The sequence below is a fragment of the Protopterus annectens genome, chromosome 17.part0 (assembly GCF_019279795.1).
Source record: "Protopterus annectens isolate FY-2018-M chromosome 17.part0, PAN1.0, whole genome shotgun sequence".
In the NCBI taxonomy this organism is placed as follows: domain Eukaryota; kingdom Metazoa; phylum Chordata; order Ceratodontiformes; family Protopteridae; genus Protopterus; species Protopterus annectens.
Window position 1 is genome coordinate 622,712,742 of NC_056751.1, and position 23,193 is coordinate 622,735,934.

The 23,193-nt window shown below is 40.1% G+C and overlaps 1 protein-coding gene across 1 annotated transcript in view; it reads left to right on the plus strand.

Annotated features, from left to right (window-relative positions):
* TMEM80 (transmembrane protein 80) overlaps nucleotides 1-23,193 on the plus strand; it is a 382,736-nt gene that overhangs the window by 346,539 nt on the left and 13,004 nt on the right. Inside the window, exons 3-4 of the mRNA XM_044059224.1 lie at nucleotides 21,372-21,468; nucleotides 21,571-21,663. Of these exons, the coding sequence (XP_043915159.1) occupies nucleotides 21,372-21,468; nucleotides 21,571-21,663 (190 nt within the window). The remainder of the gene's footprint in view (nucleotides 1-21,371; nucleotides 21,469-21,570; nucleotides 21,664-23,193) is intronic.

Consider the following 23,193-nt stretch of genomic DNA (forward strand, 5'->3'; position numbering starts at 1 on the left):
CATCTCATCTAATTCATCAAGTTTTGGGGTCAATGTCAGTGGCAGTCATCCTAATGAGAATATTTCAGTGGATATTAGCAATTCAGTGATCCATTCTTTGCCATCCCCTGTCCAGTCAGATAGTTTTTGCAAGCCTGAATTACTTCCATCTTCTGTGGCGGATACACTGCTGTCAAGTGCAAGTAGGATGCCCCTTTGTTCTCCCCTAACCTAAGGCCACAGCGACCACAAATGCCTCCCAAATTGGGTGGGGTGGGGTTGACACTTTCTGGGAAGGACAGTCCAAGTCACATGGTTCCCCAAAGAGGCCAAAACGCATATCGGTGTCCTGGAAGTGACATCTGTCCTAAGGTTGCAAGCCTTCCAAGAAACTCTCTCCACTGGGACTATTACAGTTCAAACAGACAATATGTCAGTAGTCTGGTATTATCAACAGACAAGGGGGAACCAAATCTTAGTCCCTGTTTTGAGAAGCTTTGAGAGTGTGGCAGTGGATGATCTCATACAATCGATTTCTGGTAGCAACGCACATTCCATGGAAGTCCAGCATGATTGCAGACAAGTTAAGCAGGTCTTTTCTGATGCCTCATAAATGGTGACTCAACATGAACGTGATGGAGAACATATTCCTTTGATAGGCTCAACTGTGCTGCGACCATTTTGCATCCCCTCTCAGCAACAAGTGCAGCATATTCTTTGCCTTCATTCCCCCCCCGGGGAGAGTCATCAAGAGATGCTGTACTTCATGATTGGCCTGCCGGTCTCCTTTATGCCTATCCTCCTTTATCCCTGATACCCAAATTTCTTCACAGTTGAAGAGCACAGTAATTCTCATTGCTTCTTATTGGCCTTGCAAATATAGTTTCCCTTCCTCTGGCCTCATCTTTTCCATCTGCCGTGGCCTCCTCTGGATCCAAATCCAGATCTTCTGACTCACCCAAAGAACTTGATTCACCCAAACATTCAATGCCTAAAATTAACCTCCTGATTTCTCCAGTCCATTGATTACTAGACAGTCCAGGCTCTCCTCCCGAGTCCATCACATCCTTTTATCATTCCACAAACCTTCCACTAGGAAACTTTACAAAAGTAAATGGAAAGGGATCGTAATTTGGTCATAACAGAGACATATAAATCCTTTTTCTACTCCTATATGTTATTGTTTATTTCGGCTTTTCCCGGTTAGGGGTCGCCACAGTGGAACTCCAGTCCGCTAATGATTGACAGTAGATTTTTACGTGCCGAGTTGCCAGCCCTGATGCACAACCTTCAACGAAGGTACGCCCATTCACGCATGTCTCCACACAGAAGACACTCAAGCTGAGAATCGAAAAGGACAACGTCTTACTGTGAGGCGACAACGCTACCGCAGCACCACCACCACAGTTTTTCTACTCCTATACGTAAAGTTCTGGAATTCTTAGCCTCAATTTTCAATGAAGGAGCCAGCTCTTCTGCTGTTAAAGTACAGTTAGCTGCCATCTTAAATTTTCATATAGGGATAAGTAATTCATCTCTAGCATCTTACAAACATTTGTAGAACTTTTAGAAGAGGAATTTTAAAAGAAGAGGAATGTTACTTAAACATCCAGTTCAAGACCCTACTCCCCCATGGGATTTAAATGTAGTTTTGCAAGCTCTAACACAGTCCCCATTTGAGCCTTCAGGCAAAACAGAGCTAAAATCTCTGACTTGGAAAACTGTCTTTTTAGTAGCTATTACATCTTCCAGGAGAGTTTCAGAATTACAGGTCGTGTTTTCTAAAACCTCCTTATTTAATTTTTCATAAAGACAGAGTATCCTTGAGAACTAATCCTTCCTAAGATGGTGTCAGAATCCAATATCAATCAAACTATCAGAGTGCTAGTCTTCTTTCCAAATTTTTCAAACAAAGGAGAGTATATGCTACACCTGTGGGATGTTCATAGACAATTACATTTTCGTTTGCATAGAACGAAAGATTTTAGAAAAACAGAACTGTTTATATCATTTTCAGATTCAAAGTTAGGTAAATCCATCTCTAAAGTTACCTTAGCTAAATAGCTGACTGATTATATTACCTTTATTTATAATAAAATGGGCATGTCCTTACCCAAACTACCAAGAGCACATTCCACAAGATCCATGGCTACTTCTTCAGCTTTTTTATCTATATCTTCTCTAGATGATATTTGTGCAGCCGCAACTTGAGCTAATCCTCATACCTTTATTGCTCATTACAAATTGGATTTGGTCTCTAGGGGCAGAGCAGCATTTGGTTCAGTGGTGCTCAGGAATATCCTTCCTTAGAGTCCTCCCAGGGTTTTAGGTAGCTGAGGAATCTGTCCCGAGAGTTGAAGAACGAATGGAAATTGACAACATCAGATAAAGAAGTTGTGTGCTCACCATGATGTTCCATATATATTGTCCATTTTCTTTCTTCCTCAGCTACCCCCCACCAATCCTCTATTTATTGTCTTTTGTAAGGTTCGAGGATGCCAAAAGAACTTTGTTCCTTTATTTGAGTCCAAAAGTTGTGCATGTTATCTTAATAATTCATTCACTGTTAATGGTCTATAGATTTACATGCAGCAAACAAGATCTGAGGTGTGTTAGGGACTTGGGCACTATGGGAAAAAGGAGGAGCTCAAGAGCTTTCAGTGAATCACGAGCTGGTAAAAGTGGCTGAATCGGATCCAAACCCAGAACTGAGGAAGAATGAAAATGGACATCACAGATGGAATGTTATGGTGAATACATAACTTAAAGCTAGAGTATGTATGTGTTATCTAAACAGCATTTACTTAATTTATGGTTGAAGTCATTGTTTTATACTATGATAATTTTTATAATTTAATTCACATTAATTGAGAGCTGCATACAAGGTATTAAGAAATGAAGTGAATAATACTAAAATAGCTTGTGTAACAAATGAATCTAGATAGAGTTAGTTTTATGACTGCGTGTTTGAGTTTGATGAATAAAGTGTTTAGAAAGATGTAAGATGTAACACTGGTTAGCTGAAGCATTTCCTGTGTACTTGTGTGGTACGTTATATTTTGTTTTTTATTATATTGCACTCGGGATGAACCCAGCCACTGGGGATGCACAAGCCAGTGCATTTCTTTGTGACAGATAAATGGGGAGGGTTGCGTCATGAAGGGCATCCGGCGTAAAACTTTGCCAAATAATTTCATGTGGACACCAGTAAATATTTCCATACCGGATCGGTCGAGGCCCGGGTTAACAATGACCACCACCGGTACTGTTAGCCAACAGGGTGCTAGGGTAAATTGGGCTACTGTTGTCCGAAGGAGGAGAAGAGGCGGAAGGCATGGCCGAAGGCAGGAAGAGAGGAGAAAGGCTAGGACTATGGTAGTGAGGGTCAGAACTTTTAATGTTGGCAGTATGACTGCTGTAGGGAGAGAGCTAGCTGATATGATGGACAGAAGGAAGGTTGGTATATTGTGTGTGCAAGAGACCAGATGGACCGGGAGTAAGGCTTGGTGTATCGGAGGTGGGTTCAAATTGTTTTACCATGGTGTGGATGGCAGGAGAAATGGTGTAGGAGTTATTCTGAAGGAACAATATTCTAAGAGTGTTTTGGAGGTAAAAAGAGTGTTGGATAGAGTGATGTTTATGAAGCTGGAAATTGATGGTGTAATGATGAATGTTGTTAGTGCATATGCCCCACAAGTTGGGTGTGCATGAAAAAGAAAAATTTTGGAGTGAATTGGATGAAGTGATGATGACTGTACCCAAGGGTGAGAGAGTGGTGATTGGAGCAGATTTCAATGGGCATGTTGGTGAAGGGAACAGAGGGGATGAGGAAGTGATGGGTAGGTATGGTGTTAAACAAAGGAATGCAGAAGGTCAGATGGCAGTGGATTTTGCGAAAAGGATAGACATGGCTGTGGTGAATACGTATTTTAACAAGAGGGAGGAGCATAGGGTGACATACAAGAGTGGAGGAAGATGCACACAGGTGGATTATATCTTATGTAGGACGGCCAGTTTGAAGGAGATTGGAGACTGTAAAGTGGTGACCGGGGAAAGTGTAGTTAGGCAGCATAGGATGGTGGTTTGTAGGATGACGTTGGTGATCAAGAAGAGGAGGAGGAGTGTGAGGGCAGCACCAAGGATCAAATGGTGGAAATTGAAAAAGGGTAATTGTGAGGTGGAGTTCAGGGATGAGTTAAGACAGGCACTGTGTGGCAGTGAAGAGTTACAAAATAGCTGGGTAACTACAGCAGAGCTAGTAAGGGAGACGGCTAGAAAGGTGCTTGGTATGACATCTGGACAGAGGAAGGACGACAAGGAGACATGGTGGTGGAATGATGAAGTACAGGAGAGTATACAGAGAAAGAGGTTGGCAAAGAAGAAGTGGGATTGTCAGAGAGATGAAGAAAGTAGACAGGAGTATAAGGAGATGAGGTGCATGGCAAAGAGAGAGGTGACGAAGGTTAAGGATAAGGCATATGAAGAGTTGTATGAAAGGTTAGACACTAAGGTGGGAGAAATGGACCTGTACCGATTGGCTAGACAGAGGGACCGAGCTAGGAAAGATGTGCAGCAGGTAAAGCTGATAAAGGATAATGAGGGAAACGTATTCACAAGCGAGGACAGTGTGTTGAGGAGATGGAAAGAGTACTTTGAGGGGTTGATGAATGAAGAGAATGAGAGGGAGAGAAGGTTGGATGATGTAGGGATAGTGAATCATGGAGTACAATGCATTAGCAAGGAGGAAGTAAGGATAGCTATGAAGAGGATGAAGAATGGAAAGGCTGTTGGCCCAGATGACACACCTGTGGAAGCATGGAGGTGTTTAGGTGAAATGGCAGTGGAGTTTTTAACCAGATTGTTTAATGAAATCTTGGAAAGTGAGAGGATGCCTGAGGAATGGAGAAAAAGTGTTTTGGTACCAATTGTTAAGAATAAGGGTGATGTGCAGAGCTGTAGTAACTACAGAGGGATTAAATAGATCAGTCACAGCATGAAGTTATGGGAAAGAGTAGTGGAAGCTAGGTTAAGAAGGGACGTGATGATTAGTGATCAGCAGTATGGTTTCATGCCGGAAAGAGCACTACAGATGCGATGTTTGCTCTGAGAGTGTTGATGGAGAAGTACAGAGAATGTCAGAAGGAGTTGCATTGTGTTTTTGTAGACTTAGAGAAAGCATATGACAGGGTGCCTAGAGAGGAGTTGTGGTATTGTATGAGGAAGTCAGGAGTGTCAGAGAAGTATGTAAGAGTGGTACAGGATATGTATGAGGGTAGTGTGACAGCGGTGAGGTCTGTGGTGGGAGTGACGGATGCGTTTAAGGTGGAGGTGAGGTTACATCAAGGATCAGCTCTGAGCCCTTTCTTATTTGCAATGGTGATGGGCAGGTTGACAGACGAGATTAGACAGGAGTCACCATGGACTATGATGTTTGCAGATGACATTGTGATCTGTAGTGAGAGTAGGGAACAGGTGGAGGAGACCCTGGAGAGATGGAGATATGCTCTAGAGAGAAGAGGAATGAAGGTCAGCAGGACTAAGATAGAATATATGTGTGTGAATGAGAGGGAGGATAGAGGAATGGTGAGGATGCAAGGAGTAGAGGTGGCGAAGGTGGATGAGTTTAAATACTTGGGGTCAATAGTTCAGAGTAACGGTGAGTGTGGAAGAGAGGTGAAGAAGAGAGTACAGGCAGGATGGAGTGGGTGGAGAAGTGTGTCAGGAGTGATTTGTGACAGATGAGTACCTGTAATAGTGAAAGGGAAGATCTACAAGAGGGTAGTGAGACCAGCTATGTTATATGGGTTGGAGACAGTGGCATTGACAAAAAGGCAGGAGTTTGAGCTGGATGTGGCAGAGTTAAAGATGTTAAGATTTGCACTGGGTGTGACGAGGGTGGACAGAATTAGGAATAAGTATATTAGAGGGTCAGCCCAGGTTGGAAGGTTTGGAGACAAAGCCAGAGAGGCAAGATTACGTTGGTTTGGACATGTGCTGAGGAGGGATGCTGAGTATATTGGGAAAAAGATGCTAAGGATGAAGCTACCAGGTAACAGGAAAAGAGGAAGGCCTAAGATAAGGTTTATGGATGTGGTGAGAGAGGACATGCAGGTGGTTGGTGTAACAGAGTAAGATGCAGAGGACAGGAAGAAATGGAAACAGGTGATCTGCTGTGGCGACCCCTAACGGGAACAGCCGAAAGAAGAAGATGATTATATTGCACATAGGTATGCTTTACAAGTAGGTCAATTTATTAGTTGTGGTGTAGTCTGCAAGAATTCTATAGTCGGTTGGTCAGAATTTATTAATGCACGTGTTTAAGTAATTGAATTCAGTGAATGGCCCAGTCACTAAATTATTTGTACAAATCATACATAGTCCTGCTTAGTGGCTGCCTTGTGTGTTTGGGGAGGGGGGTTCTTATGTCATAAAGTTATCTATATCTACCCACACTCTAACTACAGGCACCTTAGCAACTGAAAAGCAAGCAAAAAGAAAAACACTTCTGGTATATCACAACTTTGCCAAGCTAGCAGGCCCTGACCTCTTAATGCAAACAGATCTCAACTGTGCAGTAAATTCTACTCACACTGTTCCCAAAAGCACCTTAGCAAAGGTAAAGCAAGCAAAAAGAAAGACACTTTAGTTGTACTTCTCGCTTGTCTTACCAGTTATGTTTAGCGTCTTACAAATTCTATTTTTCTGTTTTGTAACTATGTTAAAGCAGGAGGGATCTCCATGGCTGCCCTCTGCTTGAGTCTTGCTTTCAAAACACTTTCATCTCCATAAAAAGATTCCCTTTTAGGGTTTTTATATTTCTAGGCTATTGTAACAGCTGAGAAATGCCCAGTATTAGTTATCCACACACTATGGGGAATGATCTTACCCCCATTAAAGTTGTAAAACAAAGTACACTGCTTTATTGTCATACAGTTATTAGCAGAGCCCCTTTTCTCTGAGTTGTCATTTCTGAACACCTGATTAACTCCCATTTTCTTGGAAATTGTGTCCCCCTTCATGCTATTCCCACCTCCAGTACCCCAGTCACCCCAGGCCATCCAATATATTTGTTCTGATTTCCAACCACACCCTCAAGACACATCTGTTACAGACACCACTATAAAACCACATAACCCTGTCTACCTTACAGCTCTCGGTCAATACCACACTGTTACTGGAAATCTTATCTCCTGTATACTTCTATAAAACCCAACACACATCCACAAAACAAAATGTTTTCCTGCCACAAATTACCATGTTCAACCTCAGTATGTCCTCTTCACCTCCCTCACCCCCTACAATCTGTACTAAACATCTTCCTAAACCACTTATCCAAGCAGTCATTAAATCACCGTGTATTACCCCCACTTCTATAACTTCCACACTAACAAACCACCACCACAACCTCAGTAATCAGAGCAAACCCTCACCCCAGCCTACCACTCTTAGCATCACTCTTCTATATAATTACAAAGACTCAGAAACATATTTCTGTCTCCCTAAAACACCAAAGACATCATTTAGCCTGTTCTCCATAATCTTTATAGTCCTAAAGAGTAGCATTAAACCCAACCCAAGCCCAATAACTCCCTTTCCTCAACAACAGAATTACTATCCTCATACACTGGCCTATACCCTCCTCAGTGTCCACATCATCATAAACAAGCTAGACCACATAAGTGACATAAGTGCTTTTATTTCCCTGCACAACCCAGGCACTCTAGAAGTCATACAATCCTGGATTCAAGACGAATCCCGCAACTTCCAACACTTTCTAACCGCCTACAAGTATGTCAGTGATGCCAGAGCAGGTAAACGACCTAGTAGAAGCACCCAAATTATCTACAAAAATAACCTAAACCCAAAAGTAATTGCCAAAGGAAAATTTTCCCCAGACTCCAGTCTGAATTGAATTCTCCTAAAATTTCCATCTCACAAAAGCAAACCACTACTGATTGCCACAGCCTGCCTTCCACCCCCTTCTTGCCTAAATAAATTCAAATCACTCATCGTTGACATCCTTAATAGCTGTCCCAAACATAATAGCATAAGTGCTGTAGGTCTCTTCAACCATAATTATCTTGGCCTTCTGTCATCCAACATGAGTAACTTCTTAGCAGACCTAGGTCTCCTTCAGCTCATAAAAGAACAAACAAGACCTAACCTCACCTCAGATTCTTTAAACAGTCCATAATTTACCGGATTATTACAAACATACTAAACTCCATTTACAACATAAACATTCTCCAGCCATCATTAAGTGGCCACTGACCAGTCACTTTTACAACTAATCATCCTGTAAAACTGCCACCAGTTTTAAAAGCTCTCAGAAACCGGTGTAGCACCAATATTGACAAACACAAAATCTTTCTCCTAGCCCAAAACTGGAGCAATATACTCTCCTTACATGACCCTAATACAGCAGCCATAAGCCTAACCAACTTTCTGCTCTAGCTACAGAACAAAATCTTCACATCCACAGGCTTTATAAATCACCAAAACTGAATGGCTGCCCACTTAACTCTAACGTCTTCTTACTCTAAGGCAGGGGTCTGCAACCTTCACTATCAAAAGAGACATTTTTGGCCCCTCTCCCACCACATAAAATTCATCAGGAGCCACAAAACCTATTTAACCCCTAAAATGAAGATAACACAGCGTTTTAAGTTTTATATGTAGTTATTATACTAAATATAAAATAACTAAGTTTATAAGAGCAATATTTAAAGTCTGTCCCTATTTATGTTCATTTGTTGAGATTGTTCGATCGCTGTGTGTGTGTGTGTGTGTGTGTGTGTGTGTGTGATGTCTCTCGACCTCTTAGAAGAAGAAATCTGGACAAAGCCATAAATAATGGGACTAACAGGGATACCTTTTAAATGTTGCTCTTACAAACTTAGAAAGTTGATAGAATAACAGATTTTGATTAGCATTACTTTTTTGAAGGGTATGAAGTCAGAAACTCAAATGTCTATTTTTTCTGACTTCATCTGTCAATAATTTGCCAGAAAACCACAATTTTATGAGAAACAGACCAACATATGAGGCAAACGTCAGGACATTCTGAAAAAATTTGCAAAGTTGAGAGGTAACTGTTTGCATGTGTTCGCATGTGTGTGTAAAATGCATGTTAACAACAACCATGTTATTCTAGCAAGTTTCTCAGTTTATAAGAGCAATATTTAAAGCCCATCCCTATTTTTGTTCCTTGAAAAATAAAGAGATATTCCCTTTTGCTGCGGTGAGCTGTCCAATAAATAATCCACAAACCAAGAGACAGCTGGTTCACCCAGGCTAACACTGTGCTGAAAAGCAAATAAACTGTCTATGCAATCCAGTAATAAAAGTTCTGTTAAAATCCAGAATTTAATGAAAGGAATGAAATAAAACAAAATAAGAACAAAAATAATAAAAAATTAAGTCCCTTGTCCAATGATAAGCGCTTTCAAATAGTTCTTCTTCAGATCGTATAATCAAATTGGGACATTCATTTGTATATATAAGCCAGTTAAAATTATTCACCCAATGAGGATATCAGCACCAAGGTTCCAGCCAATCCATGTTTGGATTTCTCCGTCTGATTTGCATAAACCAGGTTAACAATCCCATTTTCTAAGTGGATACCTCACATAGCTTGCTAATGTTCAGTACTAATGAAATATGCAAAGTAGATGATGTTAGTAACCAATAGCACTTCCAACAGAAGTAACAGATGCAGCAGCTGACTTTCATGCATGATTAGAAGCATGCCTCACACTAATGTATTGGAGTCAGAATATGCAAAATAGGTGAACTAAACAGCCAATAGTGGCTTCCAAAAAAACAGCAAAAGACAAATCTGCTAGCCTTCATGTATTCTTATTGAAAAACTTGTCAAATAATCCCAAAAGCAGTTCTTTACATATTTCTAATATTCAATAAATGAAAAATGGCACGAACAATAAATGGATGATCTAAATAGCCAATGGTGGCTTCCAAGGAGCGGCAAAAAACAAATCTGCTGACTTTCATAAATTCCTATTATGAAATTTCTTTTCTTTGATCTAATTAACCCAAAATAAGTTTTTCACATATCTCTAATGTCCAGTGTTGGGGATGACAAAAAAATATAATATATATAGTAGTATGCATTGCTATCAATAAAAAATAGGCAATGTCATTACTAAACTTTCATTTCTCAAGACAGGAATATAGCAGAACAATTACTAAGTGACAATAAATGTCAAGGCTCCATGTCTTGCATGACCACATTTGTACCTTGATAAATTCACATGCTGACTGCTTATAAGTTTTTCCTGAGAAGAGTATAGGTATGTTATATCACTCTAACAATGTATGCAAATTTCAGACTTCATTTCATCCAGAAGAAGAGAAGACTGTTCAACAGATACAAGATAAACAGATAGAACTAGAAAAGGTGAATTTAACTCATTATCATATAAACATATTGGAGATGTTACAGTTTAATTTAAATATCTATGAGACTAAAATAAAAGAACAGAAAGTTCAAAAACTGAATAGAGATGTATTGGAGACGTATCTTCGAATGGCCAAGGGGTGAACAATTAGTTGGACAGAGACAACATGTTCCAACGTTTAGTAACAGTAATTTTAGTAATGGAAAAGTAAATCTGGAGACACGCAATATTAACTTTGTGGATAATTCATGTATTAAAAGTGAAGTTCAGAAACTCTCAGCAGAGCAGGAACTTCCAGGTTCTGACAATATTTTAACTAACACTACTGAAACATCTACTTCAGGGGCTATACCTAAATTAAAGGGTGCCCACTTACCAGTCACCACTACTTTGCCAATTTTTCTGAAGCAGAATTATTATACAAGCAACAGATCACGAAGTCAAGACCGGAAGAGGACAAAACCCCTGATATGAACAAATCGTTGGTGGTGAATATATCCAGTTGTGTTTTAACAGCAGCTGAACAGTCGATATTGCAAAAAGGTTTGACTTTTATTCCCTCTTTTAGATCTGATTTAAGTGAATTCGTCATTGATCTAAAATGTTTTGGTCGAAATGTTACATTGAAGAATATATTTGGTAATAAACAGCTCAACAAGAAACCAAGAAAACCTAGCACATTTGTACCTGTTAGCCATCCGGCAGTTGAGTTATTTACAAGATTATGTACCTATGAAGTAGAGAAATTGAGGTTGGATTGAGGTTGGATCCCCGTACCAAACATTTCAGTAACATAACCTCAGAAGAGAGGGAAGCTATTCAGCATTTACAACAGAACAGAGAAGTTATACTGAAACCAGCAGACAAAGGTGGAGCTATAGTAGTTATGGATTCCTCATGGTATTTCAGTAAAATGGAAGAAATGTTAAAGGATTCGAAAACTTATACTGCTGTTACACCTTTGGATGTCAGTTGAGCTATACATAAAGTTAGATCATATCTACATGATATGGTTTTACAAAGGCAAATTGACTTAGATCTATTTAACTTCCTGGATGCCACCAATCCTACAGTTCCCAGTATTAATGGCTTACCGAAGATACACAAAAAGCTGTTTTTTGAAAGCCACTATTTGTTTTTCTTGAGAGGCATGTTTGCATGTGTGTGTGTGTGTGTGTGTGTGTGTGTGTGTATGTGTATCTGCAGTTCGCTTGTGTGTGTAAAATGCATGTTAACTGTTATTCTGTTTCTTTTGGAAGTGCTATATTTACTAACATCACCTACTTTTGTTATTGTAAGTTCACCCAGGCTAACAACATACAGAAAAACAGTTGAAATTGTCCAGTACGAATCCAGCATCACAAAAGTTTATGCAAAATCCAAGAATTAAATTAAGATTCAATTATACAAGAAGAAAATATAAGAACAAATCTTAAGTTCATTCGAATCGCTGGAATTCCAGATCATTATAGAGGCCAAGGGGGGACATTCATCTATAGAAGCCAGTTAAAATTGTTCATTAGTACTGAACATTAGCAAACTGTGTGAGGTATCCACTTAGAAAATGGGATTGTTAACCTGGTTTATGCAAATCAGACGGAGAAATCCAAACATGGATTGGCTGGAACCTTGGTGTTGATATCCTCATTGGGTGAATAATTTTAACTGGCTTATATATACAGATGAATGTCCCATTTGATTATACGATCTGAAGAACTATTCGAAAGCGCTTATCGTTGGACAAGGGACTTAATTTTTATTATTTTTGTTCTTATTTTGTTTTATTTCATTCCTTTCATTAAATTCTGGATTTTAACAGAACTTTTATTACTGGATTGCATAGACAGTTTATTTGCTTTTCAGCACAGTGTTAGCCTGGGTGAACCAGCTGTCTCTTGGTTTGTGGATTATTTTTATTCCTTTGTTCCCTTTATTTGTGGCTCTGTCGAGATTTCTTGCGGTAAGACTTTGAGAGGTATGACAAGTATGGAAACCTTTCAGGAGATGTTGCTGCTGCCTGGGGATGGCTCGATCGCTGTGTGTGTGTGGAATGCATGGCAACAGAAACCGTGTTGTTCTAGCAAATTTCTAAGCTTATAAGAGCAATATTTAAAGTCCATTGCTCGAACACTTTGTGTGTGTGTGTGTGTGTGTGTGTGTGTGTGTGTGTGTGTGTGTGTGTGTGTGTGTGTGTGTGTGTGTGTGTGTGTGTGTGTGCAGGTGTGTGCAGTAGATTGGTCATTATTTTTCAAAGCTACAGGGAGCTCCAGAACCGCAGGTTACAGACCCCTGTTCTAAGGGATGAAGTCTGTTAACAATGAAAACAGATCCCCACAACTGACAACCACACCTCCTTTACAGCCTTATATAAACTTGGAAGAAATCTATCAGAAGGCACAAAAGAAACCTCCAAAAAGAAACAAATTACCCTCTTACATTTACCCAAACACTTTTAGAAGGAAACCTCCTCATGATACCCTCTCTACAAACATCATTCGGTGTGACACAGCAAAACGTTCACCAGAAGATTTCCTTAAATATTTTGTCAGTTTCCCATCAATAAACTCCACACCTCCCATAGATGATGCATTTCCCACCCCACCATCATTATTCATCCCTGTCTTCTACTTCAGATGTGTACATCCTAAAAAAAGTTTGTATTCTACTTTAAAATGTTCCTCTTTCATTTATCATTGCAGAGATCATCTATGTCTTCCTGCCACCCATTTATACCGTGTCTCACCAAAAACATCATGCCACAGATTTGGAAAACTGCTCTAATTAAATCCCTCCCAAAGCAAACCAATCCAAAAGATATTGCTCACTTCCACCCAATACCCATTTTCCCAATTCTAGGCAAACGTTTAGAAAAGATAGTCTATACCCAACTCTCAGATTATGTTGTCCAACAATACCAACTGCTTTTCTCTAAATCAGCTTGGATTCTCACCTGGATGAAGTACGTTGACAGCATATTGGTCCTCAACTGATGACATCCTGCAAAACAATGTTTGAAGCCTCCTTACAGGTGCACTGTTTATAGACTTGACAAAGGTATGTGACTTTATTGACTACTGTTGTCTCCAAAGCAAACTGATTGAAATTATTGGTCAAGATGCTACTCCCTGGTTTAAAAACGTTCTCACTGAGGGACGCTTCAGTTAAAATAGGACTTCCAAATCAGAATCTGCTCCTTTCACCAAAAGTATACCACAAGTATCCAGTCTTGGCCCTCACCTCTTCTCCATAGTCATTAACAAACTTCCTTGTGACCTTCCATATCTCCCACTCATCCTGTATGCTGAGAAATGGTCATTTACTGTTCGGGTCACTCTCTTACGAACATTCAGCTTCAACTCCAGTCTGACATAAATGAGCTCCACCAATAGCTCATAAACCATAAACTACTTTTCAATCCCTCCAAGACCAAAACTATGCTTTTTGGAAGTCCACAGAAAATTCAGCAAGCACCTGACTCTCTATCTTTGACTTGCACAGTCATTCCACAGAAACAACTTCCTCCTTCAAATACCACAGATTATGGCGTAATCAGTCACAGAACTTCCATTTCCACGTAGACAGAGTTAGAGACAAAGTAAACTCTCTCTTTTCTCTTGGACCAGAAAGATCTCCCTGTTTCTGTCCAAACCAGACAGACATCCATCAGCAAATGAGTTCTTTCTCTCCTTGACATTTTTGCCTCTGCCTCCAACAAAAACACCTCCACATTCCAATCTCTAACAGAACCTGCCAATTCTTTACAAACTCACCTGTCTGTGAGAATCACTGTATCACCTTAGAAAAGGCTAAATAGCTACCTGTAAAATGAAGATCTAACCTACTGTTAGGAACTCAACTCTACAAACTATTCACACTGCACACAGTTACTGTCCTTGCAGCTAGACTTCATGATAAAAAGTTCTTATACAACCTGAGTCAGTACTCACAAGCTACACCAGTTCTGTGCACAGTAGAACCTAACTCCACAGAACTGCACATGCATTCTCCTGTCAGGCACATACATTTTGGCAAGGTCTTCCCATTGACCTAAAGGAAATCGGGTCTATATTAGATCACCGAGCGCTTAAAAAAGCGAACAGTGATTAATCGACCCTATGTAAGCGAAAGCTTACAATTTCGAACTGTCAGAACAACGATTTTTTTCCGAGGGAAAAAAAATTGCTGTTCCAACAACAACAAAAAAATATATACTTTAAACATTACATTAAGTGGGGGGCTTCGTCCTCCACACTCCTCTACTTAAATGTACCAACTCCGAGACCATACTACAGTGCCGAAAACGGCAAAGTAACGAAACGGCCAAGCAAATTCGTTCCCAGGGAAAGAATTTGCTTAAAAGCCGCTTCAATATTTTACCGTTTCAGGCTTTTGAGTTCGGCCAAGACGCATTTGAAAGAATGTGTCTTCGGACTTCTAATAGGGAACCAGGAAATCAATATTCAAATTCAGCATGCAGTTCAAAAAGCACTTCTTCATCTAAGCCAAATGCAGCTCCTTCAACACAGGACGTATCATCTAACACACTTTCCTCGTCTCCTTCCCAAGTCTTTTCTCCCTCAGATTTAAAGAAACTTGACCCATTTTAGAAACTAATGTATATATTGTATATTACTCTCTGTCTGATTGTACATAACACTGTTGTTCACTAGAATGTATTTATACAGTTTTTCTATGTAACTAGTCTGAACACCTGTGTTACAGCTTACATTTCTTATTTTTTTCTTTTTTTATGAAATATTTTATATTTAACCTAGATGAGCCTGAAATTGGTCAGTACTGATAAATGCATTTCCCAGTTAACAGATATAAATAAATAACATTTCATTTAAAATATCTGGCAGTAAGTGTTAATGTTTCACAACAGAAGTCTTTCACCGTTTATATAACTCACTTAATGTTTGCTTTTGGTTACTGTTTTGACCATATGTCTCTTTCTCACAGTGTGCAGTGATCTAAAATCTGGTTTTAATAAGTGTACTTTGTCCCCTATGCCATTTGTTTCCTTGCTGTTTTGTTATGTAAACTGCCTGTATGATTACGATCTGACTTGTTATGTGAACTGCCTGTGTGATTAAGATCTGACAAGAAGAGGTCTTTCCATAACCAGCAGAATTGATGCTGTATGCATTAGGATTGTTTCACATGCAAAACTTTCCCAGGCTGCTTGGGAACCACTACCCCCAGCCATCATGCACCACTGTTGCTTATCTCTGCAGATGATCCTTTCTGTGCATGGAGAAAATAGAAGAACGCAACTCCAGGATGCTTTCTGGGAGGGGGGTGATTTTAAGCATTAATGAGTGATCTGGGACTGGATTTAATTCCTCCTTACCTAAAGGATTTAGCTCAGCAGTGAATGACTTTCCAATATGCAGAGCTCATCAGGATCCCTGTCCAGATCTTATACATGGAGTATAGTCATATTGATGACTGAAATAATTGACAATAGCCTCAGGCTCAGACGTGATTTTCAGTGCTTATAATAATTTTGTTGATTGTTGTCATGCATTCTCTTCAGTCTTTCTCCTTGTGTCCACTGTTCGATCCACATATCAGTAAATTCTGTTTTTGTACTGTTAATAGTAATTTTTTTAAACAGGTTTATAGTTCTTCTGGTCCCTTTTCCTTCCTTAGACTCATGCTATTTAGTTGGTGTGTGGAAACATTAATGCTTTGAAAGTCTGTTTTTGCTGTGCTTTTCTGGCTTTTTTATACAGTTGCTGTTGCAATTTAGCTAGAACTTGTTGCTGTAGAGAGGAATTAATTGCGTAAGTAACATAAGGTTTTAGTTTTGTAGGAGTTGTCGGTCTTGTCTTTTATAGCAGCTGTTGTAGGTTGCGTCTGTTGGCAGTGTCTTTTGCATCTTAGCATTATCACTTCTTTTCATTAGGGAAAAACAGAGAGCAAGGTTATATGATTTAAAATGAGTGGTTATGTTTGGGATGAAAATTCCAGCACAGAGCAAGCACATTGAATTGTGGTTTATTCCCCATACCAAGGTTCATCTGGTGCTGTCGCAGCTGATGGTTTGTCTTTCTGTCTATAGTGATCTGTACCTTTCAGTCTCCACCAGTAAAAACTGCAAGAAAACTAAGCCAGGCTAGAGCTTTTACTGTATGATACCGTAACAGTGTTGTAATGGAGGTTCATGGGATGCATGCCTATGATCCTTAGTGATATCAAGTACTTCAGCTATATGGGTTCTGAATGTCCATGACTTTTTTTTTTACTTTTTGAGTCTTTTTGGTTAGATTCAGGCCAATAAAGTCAAACCTCACTAGCTGTGGACATGCATGTTTTGGCTATTTTTGACCTTGTCAGCACAGAATAAGTGGATAGTTTGGCTATACTTTGGAAACACAGAGACTTTAAACCCATCTGATGCCCATAAAGATTAAGGTGCCTGCAGAATATCCCAGCTAATCTCCAAACCAAAGGACATTCAGAAGCCATGTAGCTGAAACACTTGATGTCGTTAAGGGGTAATTTGCATATATCCCATGGGTCTCTATCACAGGAGGTTTATGGTATAACACAGTGAAAACTCTAGCTTGGTTGTGTTTTTCTTGCAGTTTTTATTGAATGGTTTGTCTGTGTGTCCTTTTTACCCTTTGGTTTGGATGTTAGTTGGGATATTTTGCAGGCACCTTAATCTTTATGGGCATCGGGTTTAAAGACCCTTTGTTTCTGAAGTCTAATGAAACTATCCACTTGAGTTGTGCTGAAAGGTCCATTAAAAAGTCTGAAACATCCCCTGAAGGCAAAAAGGCAAGGTACCAGGAGAATAAAATTTATGCTTTTGGCTTCCCGTTTTTTTTTTTTTTTTTTTGAGACTTTTATTTGCAACTATTGTCATTTTAGGTCCTTTAAAAAGTCTGAAACATGCATGTGCACACCTAGTGGGGTTTGGCTGTTTTGGCCTGAATGTAATCATAAAAAAAAGAAAAAAATCATGGACGTACTGAAGCCATGTAGCTGAAACACTTGATGTTCTTAAGGGGTCATTTGCATATATCACATGGGCCCCCGTTACAGGAACTTGGCTGAGTTTTTCTTGCAGTTTTTACTGAAAAGTTTGTGTGTCCTTTCTAACTTTCAGTTTCATAGGTTCATAGGTGTTTATTAGGCTAACGACCACAAGAGCCTTTTTAAGCCTAGGCATGCATCCCAAATCTCTGACAAGTTCTGATACCCTTGATAAGTGTAAGCATGGGCCTGGGAGATGAACCATTTACAGGTTACCTGTTTGCATCACAGACATAGGTGCCAAACCAGGGATGAATTTCCGGTTTCCCACCTAATTGTCCAAGTTGCACTTGAATTGGCTTAGGGAGAAACTCTGCTTCACAAGGATAGGGAGCCTGTTCCATAGACATGGTAGTCTCTGGGATACATACCTATCTCTCCATCAGGTCCTATTTATATCACAGGCAAGGTTTAAGTCTTTAGAATGGGTAATTCTGGTACTGTTTGTTTTGTGGATATGCAGGAGGTCCATCAGAGTGGGATCTGACAATGCTCTGTATGCCAGGCATAGATCTCCCCTCAAAAGCCTGTAGGAGACCGAATACAGGGATAGGGCCTTGAGGCGGTCTGCATAGGACATATTACTTACTCCCTGTGTTCTTTTAGTAAGGAACCTCTGTGGATGTTCCAGTTGTTGGCTATGCCTGGTTAGGCACATATCAAAGGGGGCATTGTACTAAATGATAGGTCTGATGAAAGCTGAATACAGTGGAACAATGACTTCCTTAGACTTGGATGCCATACCTTTGTTTATAAGTTGTACAACCATAGAATGATTTACTCGCCACTGTAGACACATATGATCAAAGGCTAGATTACTAGATTACTATCTGTGTGTGTCCCTAAGTCCCTGACTACATTATTTATAATCTCAAAGGTATGTAGTTTGAGTCGTAGTTTACCTGGAAGCAGTGTTTCAGTTCTGTGTTACTCAGCCTCTTACCCTAGGGAATGGTCTTCCTCTTTTGTGCTCAAAAACATCAGGCCTGGGAGTTAAAAATAATGTTAAAACTGAGATTATAAACATATAACATGTATAATCGTTGAGCTGTGGATTAAAGATTCATTCTAGCAAGCCTCTGCTTAACAGAATCTTCTTATTGTTCTTTTGTACTCCTGGTTTGTGGAAGGATGGTACAAACTCTCAGAGGATTTGAGCTACTATTTCCAACTTTATTCACCTGACTTGGTGCGGGTTGATCTGACTTCTGCAAGAGCTAAGAAAAATATTTGAGGCCATTGTTCTTCAAGGTATATATAGACCTCTTCAAGCATGTGAATTATCCTTGTTCTGATGAAGTCATTGTCAATGATGAAAGCGCTTAACAACTAATGGATTTTGCTGGTGTTTGATTCAAATAAAGTGGAGTTTTCCTTGATGGCTACTGGGTGCATTACTTTTGGTTACTTCCCAAAGGATACTATTATACATTTCTTGACATTTAGTATTAGTCCATGGCTCTGACACCAGTTGTTTGTCTGTGCCAGCCCCTTCTGGAGAACATTTATGTCCGTACGAGATTCAATGACAGTTCCTAATTTGCAATCATCTGCAAATTTAGTCAGCTAGTGACCACTGACATTGGCCTTGACTTCTGAGAAGCAAATGCCAAAAAGGAGCGGTCCAAGGACTGATCCCTGAGGGACTCCACTTGTGACTGGCCTCTTTGTAGAAGTGGACTCCCCAATGCTAACTTCCTAGGTCCTGTCTGTGAGCCAGTTGGCTATCCATCGGGTGACATACAGGTTTGTACCTAACCTCATGAGTTTGTCAACAATGCCTGAGTGAGGTATTGTGTCAAATGCCTTGGCCAGGTCAAGGTAGGCAGTGTGAATGATTTTGCCCTCATCCATTGCTTTGGTGACCTTCTCAAAGAAGCCCACCAGGTTGAGTAGGCATGATCTGCTCCTGACGAAACCAAACTGGGTTGGGTCCAGTGTCTGGAGGTTTACTATATCTCTGTTGATCATCTCCATGATAATTCTTTCCATGGCTTTACATATAAGACTAGTGAGACTTATGGGTCTGTAGTTTCCAGAGTCTGTAGATGGCCCTCCTTTGTGCAGAGGGATGACTGTTGACTTTCTCCATTCATGAGGTACAAAGCGTGTTTGTAGGCCACAGTTAAATAGTAATTCCAGAGGCCATTATAGGTCATGTTTCATGCTATTTAGAAGGCATCATGGGATATTGTCTGGGTGCATTGATGCAGTGTTCCTGGTCTTAGAGCATTTAGGACCTGTTCCCTAGTGATAATAGGGGGAGTTATATTTGATGATATTTCCTGAGGGAAGGTTGAGAGGGGGAGAGTGGAGTAAAGTTGGAGCTGAATTTGTCAGCCAGGAGGTTTACTATATCTTCTGGCTCAGTATAGGTGGCTCCATTTACAATGAGCTCTGCACACAATTGTGTATTGCCTTTGAGGTTGCGGACATAGCTAAAGAATGCTTTGTGGTTGTTCTTGGCGTGGGGGGCCAAACTTACCTCAAATTTGGCTTTGGTAGACTTTATGTGCCATCTGAGTTGTTTGTTTAGTTTGATGAGAGTTCTTTTATCCTGCTGGGTGCTGCTTCTCCTAATTTTTGCCACAATTTTCTTCCTCCTGTTATACAGCTGATTGATTTTGTGATTCCACCAAGGTGGCTTGTTTTTTGAGTTACTTCTGTACTTCTTCCTGGTGGGTACAGCTGCCTCTGCAGCTATTAACATGCTTGTACAGGGTTTCTGTGAACAGTTCTGCATAGGCAGAATTGTTCTCCGGTTTTATAGGGCCTTGAAATTTTGCCAGGTTCTCACTTAATAGCAGGACGTTAGCCTTAGAATAGTTCCTGAATATTCCCGGTTTAGCTGGGGGACCAGGTTTTATTTTTACTTCAAAGGATACCATTTTGTGGTCTGACCTTACCAGGGAAGGCATTACAGTAGGGGGTGTGCAGCACTCTCCCATATTAGTGAGGACCAGATCCAGTATGTTTGCACCCCTGGTTGGTGTATTGACTATCTGTTCTAGGGAGTTTGTGTTTACAAAATTCAGGAATCTCTGTGCATGTACGTTTGATGTTGTATAGGACTCCCAGTTAATAGTGGGGTAATTAAAGTCACCCATGAATATGGTATTGGGTTGGATGGTTAGTGTTTCTAATAAGTTTAAATACATGGTATGGGTTTCCTGGGTCATAGAGTGGGGACCTATAGCTTGCAAAGAAGTGGTGCTGGATTTTACCTATGGTGATTTGAACATGGAGCAGCTCAAGTGCATTGTCCTGTTGGACCAGCCTTGAACTATATTTATTTTTTATGTAAATAGAGACACCTCCACCTTTAGTCCCTGCCTGTGAAGTAGCTGGTGTAAATGTGTGGAAGGCATTATAACCCTTCATTGTTGGTGTGCTGTCCACGGCTTTAAACCACGTCTCAGAGACCACAGACATCAGCATTCTCTAGGGTAAAATTAGCTGCTTCCAGGGAGTGGATTCCACCAGCCTACATGCATGCAACTAGCTACTGTGATTACCTGGTCTCTAGAATACAGATCCCTAAGCTTTGCTGACTTTTGGCCTTAATTAGAAGTGATCAGACATTCCAGGCTTGGAATAATTCCTCTCTTTCCCATTCAGAATTGCAACTGCACCTCATCCCCTGCATGACCCATTAATTTACAACCTCATACCTGGTAGGTGTCCATATGAACAGCATAACAGCAACACAGTGCCAGTGGCAGTCTACTCTGTACATCATTGGCAGCTTTCTTTAAATGATGATTTCCATAATAACTCATTATAATGGCAAATAACTGGTCTGACCCACTAAGCAAAGTAGGCAGGTAGTTACAATAACCAGGATTTAATGTATGCATTTAATTTCTTCTGATGTATTAAGCTGTTATTTCTTTCTAGAAGTTAAATATCCTTAAACAGTTTTAACAGATATCATCATCTGTTCCTCTTCAGATTCTGTTTTACCTAAACATGTTTTACTATATATTTTACTTTTTAGCTACACTTCTTATGATTATATATAAAAGTAAGTCAGATTTGTTTATTTTCTGCTACAGTTAAAGCACTGTGTTTTGTGTGCTTTGCTGGATGTGCCTTACATTATTTTCTTATTCTTTTTTTACTGTAGGTACTGTCTTCAGTTACCCTGATAGTAATCTTGCAGTGGATCTGGCTCTTCTGTTTATTATGGTATTGCTTGAAGTAATTAGGTTATATATGGGTAAGGATCCGAATTTATTCCCTACCTTTGTAAACAGAACAAACTTACAACCTGCATATTTATTTATATTAACAGACTCTGTAACATATTGTACATATGGTGAAGCATGAGGTGTGTGTGTTAATTTCTGCAACTGGAAAATGCTCTTGAGAAGGACAGCATCATCCCTAAAGTTGTGTGTGCTTTTCTTGTATATAGTAGTAGTAGACTTTTACTTTATAAACAGTCAACCAGCTCTATTGTCATAGTGAAATAAACTTCTGTCTAAAACTCAGGCAACTCAAGTTTGAACAGTATGTCAGGCTTCTGTTGTAGTTGGTAAGGTGGGAGTGACATGATTTTGCTGACTTTAGGGAGGAATGGTGAGATTGTGCATATTCAGGGTTGACATTCTCTTGGTTGAGTCATGGTGGAGAACAAAGACCTCGTGGGAGGGCTGACTGTAAGGGAGTCAGGGCTGCCCTGAGAGTTTTCAGTTGCAAAAGTGGGTAAAATACACTTGCTGATGCAGACTGCACATCAAACACTTGGTGTGCAACTGGGCATGTGCAGTGTCGACAAGGCCTTATACCAGAAAAATCAGACCACTCCTGATAACTGCCTAAGTGATGGCCTCTGTTGGTCATCTCTTATCCCAGTAATGGGGGGGGCAGTAGGCTGACAGAGAGTCTGGTAGTTGGCAGGCAGTGCGGGCAGACAAACTATTAAAAACACAGTATCCATTAAAGCAATAAAGGTTGTAGTAAGTAGAACAGGATTAAGTTACTAATCTCAAGTACCTGGTGAATAAGATCGAGAGACACTATCTCCCTAATTTGAAAATGTTTTGCACAATAACAGGCAAGATCAAAGCTCTCCAAGTAATGGCCCTTCTTCATATATTGTACTTGTTTAAAACTGTACTCATTCTAGTAAATCATCCTAGATTAATTCAGCTGTAGGTAATGTTTGATGACCAAGTACTGGAAGGCTCAGGCAGGATGATTTCTTCAACTTTTGCATAAATGCCCCAGTGCATGGAGGATGGGATCTACTACACCTGTCAAGATACGATTTAGCCTGCAAACTGACCCAGCTACTATGGCTTCACACAGGTGAATGCTCTTCACAGCTGAGGAGAAACTCTGTCCCTGGAACAGAGGAGTTGAATATACCACAGGAATAGCTGAAAACATTATATAGTGAAAGCATAGAATTAGGGGACTATAGATAGAAGAGGGGTGCACACAAGTGAATCTGGGACCACCCCCTGATAATTAAAGGTGTCAACACGAGTTGTATGCATCAATGGACTTCCAAGGGATAATGAGGTGGGAACAGATGTTATCTCGATCCAAGACAGGCAGAATAAAGTTTTCTAGATGTTTGTACAGAGCTCAGCCTCTAAGACAAAGAGTGGTTTACAAATTTGCAAAATATTTATCAGAGACTTACACTCAACAGGCACAGGATGTAGGACTATACAGTGGGCAAAGTGGCAGAGGATAAGGAAGAGGCAGATTGGTTAAATCTGTAGAGACTTGTAGGTAA